This window comes from Labrus bergylta, chromosome 20 (assembly GCF_963930695.1).
Source record: "Labrus bergylta chromosome 20, fLabBer1.1, whole genome shotgun sequence".
In the NCBI taxonomy this organism is placed as follows: domain Eukaryota; kingdom Metazoa; phylum Chordata; class Actinopteri; order Labriformes; family Labridae; genus Labrus; species Labrus bergylta.
Window position 1 is genome coordinate 1,350,072 of NC_089214.1, and position 11,143 is coordinate 1,361,214.

At 45.1% G+C, this 11,143-nt stretch overlaps 2 protein-coding genes across 2 annotated transcripts in view; both read right to left on the reverse strand.

The window, feature by feature from the left end:
• Nucleotides 1–1,209: 1,209 nt before the first annotated feature.
• cpb1 (carboxypeptidase B1 (tissue)) lies at nt 1,210–7,504 on the reverse strand. Its single transcript, XM_020656645.3, has 11 exons — nt 7,378–7,504; nt 6,730–6,805; nt 6,290–6,414; nt 6,059–6,158; nt 5,854–5,955; nt 5,649–5,753; nt 5,441–5,551; nt 5,235–5,325; nt 4,195–4,397; nt 2,325–2,409; nt 1,210–1,564 (listed from the first exon to the last, which is right to left on the reverse strand). The coding sequence occupies exons 1-11, from the start codon at nt 7,440–7,442 to the stop codon at nt 1,377–1,379; spliced, it is 1,251 nt and encodes a 416-aa protein (XP_020512301.2). The 5' UTR covers nt 7,443–7,504; the 3' UTR covers nt 1,210–1,376.
• A 286-nt stretch (nt 7,505–7,790) lies between these two features.
• The window catches only part of agtr1b (angiotensin II receptor, type 1b), a 6,415-nt gene continuing 3,062 nt past the window's right edge, over nt 7,791–11,143 (reverse strand). Inside the window, 6 exon segments of the mRNA XM_065948875.1 lie at nt 7,791–9,057; nt 9,059–9,109; nt 9,111–9,206; nt 9,208–9,558; nt 9,560–9,604; nt 9,606–10,083. Of these exon segments, the coding sequence (XP_065804947.1) occupies nt 8,881–9,057; nt 9,059–9,109; nt 9,111–9,206; nt 9,208–9,558; nt 9,560–9,604; nt 9,606–9,983 (1,098 nt within the window). The 5' untranslated portion in view covers nt 9,984–10,083 and the 3' untranslated portion in view covers nt 7,791–8,880.

Consider the following 11,143-nt stretch of genomic DNA (forward strand, 5'->3'; position numbering starts at 1 on the left):
TGTCTGGTGTCATCTCCCCCCGTGATGACAATGTAAACATGGTGATGATGCTGTGATTTAGTGCACAGATTAGGAACAAGATGTTCTAAAATAGACGTTTGGGGAGTTTTGTCGCCCTCTCGTGGACAGAAGGCGATACTGCAAGACTGACAGACAGAGCTGGTTGTAAAGGCCCCTGGTCCTCTTGTAAAGTGTGTTACACAACAGGGTATTGTTTTTTTTAAGGTCTGGAGTACATCCCCAGAGCAAGTGGGCCAGTGTTGCTTTTATAGAGATACGACCATAGACTGTATATACGAGCTTTACTAAGGTGTTTTTATACTGAAATAAAATACAACATGACACCTTTAGTGATCCTCTACTTAAATGATGTGAAGGTTACTGAGTGTTTAAGTAATTTCCCTTGATGCATGGATATTTACAGATGTGCATATGAACTAAATATATGTAGTTATATAACTGGTTACCCTGCTAATTCTGCATCCCTCTACCATAAATGTTTCAGACATTGATCAGCGTCTCTATCTGACATTTATTTAATCAGCTGTTTGTTTTCTTTTTCTCGTTTCTTTTGTGCATTTAACTTTCTCTTTCAGCTACTTCAGATGTCATGTCATTTCTTCAGTTACAAATAAAATAAAATGTGCATGTACCTTCTGCTTCTAAAATGTGTGCCATTGCTGCATGTCGGATCCCCCCCCCCCCCCCCCCCCCCCGCTGATTTTCTGGCTCCTTTTCTTTTTCTCCACTCGGTCAGATGCTTGGCAGAGTGGAGACGCTGCCAGGGAGTACTCTGTGGTCGTCAACATCACGTGCTGTGCTGCTGCATGGGCTAAATATCTTAAGAGACTGATGCTCCCAGCTCAACCGCTGGACCACAGCCAGCTTGACGAGAGGGGTCACCAGAGTTCAAAGACGATGATGCAGTAAATGAATGGATGCTTTTGGTTTCCTCTGTTGGAGAAATTGTGTCTGAGTTGTTCAGAGCAGCACACTGGATGATTTGCTCGATGTTTTCTTTGATCATGAAGGCAGCAGAGAGGATTTCTTTCCTATTAGGAACGTTCTGTTTTCGGTGTAATCTGTATTTTATTCACCAAATATCACTGTTTTGATTTATATTTTAAAACAAAGAAACAACAAACGCCTGCTCGGTGAGACGATATATTATCATGTACACATAAAAAAAAAATGTGTTCAGCATGCGGGGATGGTTCATTGATTTTATTGTTTGCACTCATCTTGACATTCTGTCAAACACAGCGAGGAAACATGGCGGGTGGTTGCCCGTATCCATGGTTACGGCCTTGAGAAGGCTGAGAGATTGGAGGGGCTGGGGGGCTGAGTTGGCGGGGGTCCTGGCAGTTCGGGGCTCCTTAATAGAGGTTCTTCTGCACGTGGGCGGCGATGTACTTGACGGCCAGCATGGTCTCCTCGCACGTGGGCTTGATCTGAGACTCGGGCAGCAGGAAGCCGTAACGACCGGTGTCACGCAGCTCAAAGGTGTAGGAGTACTTCACTCCCAGGTCGTAGGCCCAGTCGTCGGAGCCTCCGGCGGCGGGGTCTGAGGGGGGGGCGGATAAGGAGAGGGGGGAAGTTTTCAGAATCAAATCAGCTGACGAGGTGAGACAGCGTGGATGTGTTCTCGCTCAGATTCAAATTTTAAAATGCCAAAATAAACATTTGTCTTGTCAACATGAGTGAAAACCATCGACCTTTCTTACCTTTAGAGGTCATTACTCTCAAAAGCTGATTCTGAATTCACACAAATTAACTCACATTTTCATTCAAGGAAAGTTGGCTGTTAAAGGCAGGGTTGGTCATTTTCTAAAACTAATGATTTTGAAAGTAGCATTCCCTCAGTGCGTTGTCTGCACCCCCTCCCCTCTGTGCTCCCTCTAAAGCCACGCCCCCTCACATGCACAGAGCGCCGTCGCTCCAGAAGTGGACCTCAGCTCATCTCTGTCATTGTGTAGAAACTACGTCGTCTCATGTCTCATTCAGCGGTCAGTAAACTCACAGTTTAAACTCCTAAAGTCATCGGTGACGCTCTTTGAGTGTGAGCTAGAGCACGCAGGAGGTAGAGAGCGAGCAGGGAGACAGGGAGGCGTCTGATTGGTTCATCAGATTGGTACCTCGTGGCAGACATTGGTTGAAGTTTTTACAGACTTACAAACTGATACAGATGATGGATTTTCTTTGTTCCTTTTTCAGAGAACATGAGTTATTAATTTCTGTCAGGACCTAAAGACAATTTACACCAGAATCTGGAGGAAATTAACAACAATGATTTTAAGTTTTGCCTCAATACAAAGTATACTTACAGATGGTCGTAGCACCGGGTCCACTGGTGTAGCGGGTACCGTACAGACTGCGCAGAGCAGAAGAAGCTCCCTCAGCAACCTTCAGCTATGAGAAAGGGAAACATCAGAAGTGTTAAATGACCTATCAGGAGGTAAAAAGTTTGTAACTTATGAGCCTGTTTAAGTCCTAAACAGCAATATGACAAAGTGAGCTAACATTAGCCACCAAAGCTAACCGTATAATCCAGTAAAAAACATAACAGAGTGATGGATGCAGTGAACTATGTGTTTTATTTCTTGTGATTCCAGTGTAAGAACCGCCTGAGTTATTATTTCTTTTTAAGAAATGAATTAGTCGTTCTTTTAAATGAAAACACTGACGGTCTAAAAGAACAAACCTAACCAACAATTACAACAAAAGCTGGTTGAAGAGAATAGTAAACACGTTTCTTCACTCGAACATCTACAAGCCATTACACTTCAAACAAAACATTTTTCTTAATATTACACAAAAAACTCAAAAGCTTCGGCGAGCTCCAGGAGGAAATGAAAAACCCCCGGGAGAAAAATGCACAAACAGGAAATTATATTTTCTTGCTGGAACAGACGAGCGATGACAGATCCCTGGAGATCTTTTGATGTGCAAAGTGTCGGAGGAGAGCTTAAATTACGAGTGAGTAATAGAGAGGCAGAGATGTGTGATGTGCGTCTGTCAGGGCGAGGAGCTGGAGCCGGGGTGTGAGTGTTAACTGTGCAGCCCCTCGGACACCCCGGTGAGAGGCAAAAAGAGCCATGAGGACGAGGCATGTGAGCGGGGGAGTAGCTAAGTGTAACCTTTAGATAACAGGATTAATGGGACCGGGATGATTTCATGCTTAAGCTTTAAGAAAAACAATCTATAGAGACATTCGTTCAAATCAGTAAAACTCCAAATAAAAGCTCATCCCCTTTAACAAGCCGGGTGTAGCTGCATGTTTTCACAAATTAGAGGCCCCAATGCATTTAGTCTTGATTTGTTTGTGCACCAAAAAATAAGAAGAAAAAGCTGCAGTACACAAACAAAACGATGAACGACAACAGTGGTTCTCAACTGGTGGGTGGGGACCCAGAGGTGGGTCGCAGAGTCATTGTGATTAGGGCAAGTATGTGTGTCTGGAAAGACACTTGTTTGTCTGTGAAGCGCTTTTTAAACACATTTTTTTTAGTTCAGTTTCTTGCCTCGTGTCACATGTTTTGGACTGACTGAGGTCCAAATTGCACCATTTTTTCAGTCGGTACAACTCCGATTGGTCGAAAAGTATCAGAAATTTGGGTCTGGATTTTTCAGGGAGGAGTTGGGTGTGGGTCCTGCCTGAGGCTAGATGAGTTTAGAACCACTGAACTACAACATCTGTGCAAAGAAAGACAGAATAATGCGTATGTGTGCAGGCCGTGAAGCAGGTTTGTGTGCTCAAATAAGTAAATTCCTTCATTTCTTTATTGATATTCTTATTTTGTGCACACCTAAACATTCTTTCTGGTGTGAATGTACAATTTTAATAGTCTTTCTCGTATTTGCTGTGCACAAGTTTGTAATTTTGAAAGTTATGTTTGAAAGTAATTAAAGGCCCGACTCATATTGACACCTGTCACCCCCAGAGAGAAAACAAAAGATCTCAGTAATTCATTGAGAAACATGAACTTGTGAAATGTAGATTGAGACTGAATCTTATCTTTTGATTGAGCATTTCTTATCTGGGGACCTAAAGCATGTGTACACCAGGATCGTACATACAAGCCTGCGGCACCAGAGCGATGCATGTGACACTGCCATGATGTATAATTATATAGTCATTGTGACTGTCTAAGCATGTTGGTTTATATGCTCCCTGCCCTGATTCAGCTGACTTACCAGCTCGCTGTGGTCAGCAGCCAGGGAGTAGGTGTAGGAGTAAGGGAAGAGCAGCAGCTGGGAGTAGGAGTGGACGGTGAGGTAGGCCTTGATCGTGGACTTGTTCCTGCGGATGAAGTTGGCGACGTTCTTGGCCTCGATCTCAGACTCGGGGGAGTAACCGCAGAAGGTGTCGCTGCAGGGGTTTGAGGAGGCTCCCATGGCTGCATGAACAAAAAGAAAAAAAACATCAATAGAAATATTTTTTTACTTCTTTGAAAGCTGCACATGGTGCACATGAGGCTCACTTTATATGACTTATGCAGCCTTAAAAGAATCTCTTTGTTTGCTATCTTTTGTGGCTCTGAAGAAAATAACCCTGATGATGTCATTATGATGTCATCGGGCTGAAGTCTGTGTCAACATGAAACCACAAATGTTCTCATAATTTCCCCAGTCGTCATGAATTAAAATCACTTTTACCTGCAATTTTGTTAAGTGTTTTCAATCATTTTTTAAAAACTCCTGTGAGGATTTTTTTTGATTCATGTGGATTTTGGCGTCCCACAAGGACTGGTTGTTGTACCTCTAATGTTTTTGTCGATCCTGTTCTTTACATAAATAGATATTGTTTCCTGTGGAAGGAAATGGATGGATAGATGGATGGATGGATGGTTGGATGGATGGATGGATGGATGAATGGATGGATGGATGGATGGATGGATGGATGGTTGGATTAATGGATTGATGGGTGGATGGATGGATAGATGGATGGATGGATGGATGGATGGATGGATGGATTGATGGATGGATGGATGGATGGTTGGATGGATGGATGGATGGATGGATGGATGATGGATGGGCATTTCGGTGATAACTAGTGTAACATGGGTCGCTACCAAGTTGTATCATTGGAAATGTAGGATTCATGTTTGTTTTGTACTGTCATACTATTTTATGACAGATATTTTTGGCCCTTCAACACTACTCTTTACAGTGGAGCTATATAAAACTCTTGGTGTGCCAATTCAAGATAAAACCGTGCCTATTGTAAGACTTACAGCACCAGCCAGCGTCAAAGTTCCTGTTGGGATCAGCTCCAACGCAGCTGGATCCAGATTTCCTGGAGCGAGTCTTCCTCCACATCCTGTTCTAAAATCCCCAGAGCGCACAAAATAATCATGTCAGACAAATTGTGTTTTAAGATAAACAATTGGTTATATTTGGTCAGACTATAAACTTAGGCCTATGGGGTTGTGTAACATACGCTCTTGTGGGTGAAGTCGTAGCCGTCGATGTTTAAGACGGGCAGAACGTAGACGTCCATCTGGTCGAGCAGGCTGGTCATCTGAGAGTCGCTGCCGTAGGTGGAGAGAGCCTGAGAAAGAATAAAAAAAATTAAAAAAAGCTGTGCTGTGAAAGATGGAAAACTCTTTAATGAACTCCTCTAACGTCCACCCAGGTGTCTCTCTTACCTCCTTGACGAACCACTGGCAGAAAGCGGGAGAGATCCACTCTCTGGCATGGATACCACAGTCCATGAAGATAGCGGGCTTGGTGGAGCTGGACTTCTTTCCAAGCTGTGGTTGTCAGAGTAATCACAAAACACTTAGTTAGACCTAATTGGTGGTAGTACATATCCAAAAATTAATCAACACAGCAGGCGGGTTGATTAAATACCTTGAGGAGAGTCATGGCGCGTCCCTCGTAGGTGTTTCCGATCACCTGCTTGCTGATCAGATTAGAATTGGAGGAAGCCATGGAGGCGATCCAGGACTGGATCTGAAATTAAAAAACAGAACAAATACAAAATAGTCAAAAAAAAGAAAGAAAAAGCAATCCATTCAGGGTAAAGAGTGTCACTGATAATCCGTCTGGATCTTACTTTGTCCCAGGTGTTGTACTTGGTGTAGCTGTGGGTTCTGGGAGATTGTCCACCATCAGCCTGGCCATCAACGGCCTTCTGCAGATCCTCAATAAGGACCCTTTAAGAGGGATTCGCACGAGAGAAAAACAAATGTGAAAACACTGCATGTGTGAAATAAAATACCTGCATTTTTAAAAGTGCAACTGATTGTTGAATGATTTAATTTTGCATCTCAGTTTTTTGTCGTACTCGCTCTGCATGTCGCTCTGCTGCAGCATGGTGTACACCATATCGAGGTAGATGGCGGGCACATGGATATCCACCTCGATGTCGATGGTCACCAGCTCAGGGCTCTCGGGTTTCCAGAAGTCGAGCTGCAGAGGGCGCCAAAGCCAAACAATTGAACATTTGGAGCTTGAAAACCTACTACAACAATTCAGCCTCTTTCTTTCTTTCTTTCTTTCTTTCTTTTTTAGTGAATATGCCAAATATCGACTTTCTGGGAAGGAAATTAAAAAGGTTCTGTTTGACCCCATTTGCTAATCTGAATGGACATGAAGTGAATTAGAAGAAAGAGCCTAAAACACGACGTCCAATGTAGCCTCTTTTATCTTCAGCAAGCCAATTTAACACCTGCAGTGACATCGAGGGTAGTGTTATAAGATTTGTGAGAGTGTGTCAGCGCAAACCTCAATGCTCTTGGCCAGGTCCTTAATGAGGGTCACATGCTCATCAAGTGTGGGCTTCAGACGGAAGACTTTCTCTCTAATGTGAAAAAAAGAGGGAGAAATCACGATTAAATCTCAACACTCAAAGTGATATGATTCACATTTCTGAGCGTATTTCTTGTTTTTTTTGTAGCATTATCCGACTCTAGCTTGTTAATTTCCACCATCTCGATGTATTTTCACAATAAAAGATTTGTAGAAATTGAGTAGTAGCTGCCTGACAGCCGCTGAGCGGTTGTACATTTGAAGCCTTTCTAAAAATACTAATGAGGATGCAATTTCATGAAATTCATGAATTAAATATTGTCTAAAAAGTCAAAAAAGAAATGAGTAAACAAGTAAGAAGTCTTAGTGCATTGTGTCATTTTGCAAACACAATGAAAAAAACATGATTAGCACCACAGTTTTTATATTTCAGAGCAACTCTTACGTGTGATTTAAGACATAATGCATGAGGAAGTTTATTGCCTTTGTAGTAGTCTACAACTAAATTCAGTACGACATTCTCAATAGAAGCAGTGTTAAAAATCCACAAAAATACAAGACAAAAAGACAAAATTGGTAGAAACGTAATGTGTTTCCCCGTTCAGTCAAAGGTGAGAGATTTACCCCTCGAAGCGTGTGACATCAGTCAGGGCAACAGCCACCAATCCGAAAAGCAGAAGGATCCTCATGTTGGCAGTGAGGCTTCTCTCAGCCCTCGGCAGCCCTTATAACCCCCCCAACCTGCCGCCCCCATCCACCAATCCCCGCCCGTGATGATGCAGCACCATGTTATCATGCATCCTCCCAAAAAAAAAATTCTCGTGCAGCGCACCTGTTGGTTTCAGGAGTCGATGATTAATAGGTGCTGAAGGCGCTCGGGTGAAATTTTGGGCCAAGGTCACTTGATTATGATTCCTTAGAGCGCTGATCAGTTGTTAATTCTGGATGTTTCTGCAGCTTATGATATCTTTCATGAGTAATTAAGATCATGTGTTTCTTTTTTTACTATGAGATAATCAAAAAATACAACTCAAGACTTTAGATTCTTTTGATTTTATTCATATTCTCATCTTTTCATATATTCACAAACTGTACACTTACACAGAAGGTAAAAAAAACAACAATCTATCAACATGTTTAAATACAACAACAACAACAACAACCACCAGATATATTGACAATAATCACACGACCTGGAGTGATTCATTTGTACAGCATGTTTCCCTCCCAGAACATTTCAGCATTTCTTTGTTTTATGCAAACACGAGGAGCAGGTATGTGGACATGATGACCACTTACAGTACAGCAGACTCAAACATGATGGGGGGGGGGGTTGATGCTGATATGAACTCACATCACATTTTAAAACTACACTTCAGCTTCCAATTGTTCCAGCTGCTGATGAAGCAAGCATACGACGCTTCTTTTTTCTTTTTCTTTTTTTTTTTTTTTGGGGGGGGGGAGGGGTCTTAGCTGAGCACTTGATCACTGTTTCAACTGTTGAGCAACCTGCTGAGCACACAGAGCCGTTATCAGTGGACGATATAAAGTACTGCGCTGTGAGCAGAATTCTGCAGAACATGCATTTATTTGATAAATAATGGGATAAGCTATGCATACATATGGAAATGCTCCATTGATATACTACATTTATGTCGGGGCGATTACGTTCGTTTCACAGAGCGGGGATACGACGACCATGTGTGTTGCATGACATGACAGCTTGTGAATATCAAACCCGCAGATAAGCACTGTACAAGGTCAGTTAACGTCTCGATGACATCATGACATGTTTACAATCATTTTTTAAAGCTCCTGTGAGGATTTTTTTTTTTATTTTGGCCTCCCACATGGACTGGTTGATGTACTTCTGATGTTTTTGTCGGATCCTGTTCTTTACATAAATGGGTATCGTTTCCTGTGTAAGGAAATGGATGGATGGATGGATGGATGGATGGATTGATGGATGTCTCGATGACATCATCACAGAGGGACATGAAAACAACAATTTCAACCATTCTGCATGTTGGGGTTTTTTAAATCGTTGAATGTCTCCGTCCCTCGCTCTTTAACTGCAGACGGGTCGAGCGGGGGAGAGTGAGAATGTCCCCCTCCTTTTTTTTTCTATCACTTAACATCAGAGGACGCTTTACTTTTGGTCGTGAGACTTAACGCCTCAGAGGTCCTGAAAGAGAAGCCGCTCACCTTGGAGCTGATGCTCGGGTGGGGCCCCGTCGCTCTGCGGGGCGAGCAGCGCAGCAGACGCAGCAAGTTCCTGCGAAAGTTGTGCCCGACGAAGCCGTAACACGATGGGGTTGACGCAGCTGTTGAAGTAGGCGATGCAGATGGTGAAGGGGCATGGCCGTGTCGATGATCTCCACCACGGCGCAGTTGTCCTTCAGGATCAGCTGCTGCGTGAGCACCTGCATCAGGTGGAACACCTGGTGGGGGCCCCCAGCACAGGAAGAACGCCAGGACGGCGGCCGCCAGCATGCGCAGCACCTCATCGTCACGGGAACGAGTGCTCTTTTGGATCTGCCTCGCCCCCACGAGCGCCCGTCCGATGAGGCAGTAGCACGTGATGATGATGACGAAGGGTACGAGGAAGCCCAGCAGGCTCTTCATGAGGTTGATGGCGAGCCGGAGCTCCTTCAGCCTCATGGCCTCAGCCTCAAGTTCTGGGTGCAGAACGCCGCACACCGTGGTGTTTGAGTTCTTGATGTGGTGGATGTCTCGGGTCAGCGCAGTGGGAACGCTGAGCAGAAAGGCGAAAAGCCAGATCACCACGCAGGTGACACGGGCGTACAACCACGGTGCGCAACCGGCGCGATCGTACCGGGTGCACGATGGCGAAGGTAGCGGTCCATGCTGAGCGCCGTGAGGAAGAAGATGCTGGTGTAGAGGTTGAACATGACGAGGCCGGCGCTGGCCTTGCACAGGAATCCCCCAAAGGGCCAGTGGTAGCCCGTGGCGGCGAAGGTGGCCCACATGGGCAGCGTGATGAGGAAGGTGAGGTCGGACACGGCCAGGTTGAGCACAAAGATGTTGGCAACCGTCTTCAGCTTCATGTAGCAGTAGATGACCGCCACCACCATGCTGTTCCCTACGATGCCGATGACGAAGATGCAGCCGTAGACGATGGGCACCAGGGTGAAGATCAGTTTGTGACTTCCAGACATTCCACATTTCAGCTCGATCCCGTCTGTCGCTCCCGCCGTTATGTTTTGCATTTTCTTCTCTTCTTTCAATCCCAGGACTTTAGAAAACGGGGGGCTCCAGCAGGGCGACCGATATAGGCCTTGGGGGCGAGAGGGGGGGCCTCAGCAAGTCCTATAAAGGAAACACAACAAAAAAATAAAAAAATGTCACAGGCAGTCAAGGGGGAAGAGGCATCATTACCGCTGGCATGGCCCATAAACGCTAATCCACATGAGCACCCATGAAAGTGCTCGCCCGACACCAGCTCATTAAAGACCTGCAGTCCTGACGCTATCAGGAGCCATGGGAAACAGATGTTGTATGTTATTCAATATTCCAAAAAATGCCCCTTTGCAACATCGTTATTCAGACAGTCTGCGCTCGCCATGCTCCTTCAAAATTGTCTCTGGGCTAATGAACGGGCCGTCCATCTGGGTGGACTGTCAGCACCCGGAAGGAGAACATTTTATGCCCCGTGTTACGAGCGGTGTTAATGAAGACTGCATGGCAAAGGACGAGCTCGGATAAACAACTCCATTAAATACAGAGGGAGAGAGAGAGACAGAGAGAGAGAGAGGGAGAGAGAGGGAGAGAGAGACAGAGAGAGAGAGAGAGAGAGAGGGAGAGAGAGACAGAGAGAGAGAGAGGAGAGAGAGAGAGAGAGAGAGAGAGAGAGAGACAGAGAGAGAGAGGGAGAGAGAGGGAGAGAGAGACAGAGAGAGAGAGAGAGAGAGAGGGAGAGAGAGACAGAGAGAGAGAGAGAGAGAGAGGAGAGAGAGACAGAGAGAGAGAGGGAGAGAGAGAGACAGAGAGAGAGAGAGGGAGAGAGAGACAGAGAGAGAGAGAGAGAGAGAGGGAGAGAGAGACAGAGAGAGAGAGAGGGAGAGAGGAGAGAGAGAGACAAGAGAGAGAGAGAGAGAGAGGGAGAGAGAGACAGAGAGAGAGAGAGAGTGAGAGAGAGAGAGAGAGAGACAGAGAGAGAGAGAGAGAGAGAGAGTGGAGAGAGAGAGAGAGCGAAAAGAGAGGGAGAGGGTGAGAGAGGAGAGAGAGAGAGGGAGGGAGAGAGAGAGGGAGAGAGAGAGAGGGAGGGAGAGTGAAAAGAGAGAGAGGAGAGGGAGAGAGAGAGGAGGAGAGTGAGAGAGAGAGAGAGGGAGAGAGAGCAAAAAAAGAGAGAGAGAGAGGGAGAGGTGAG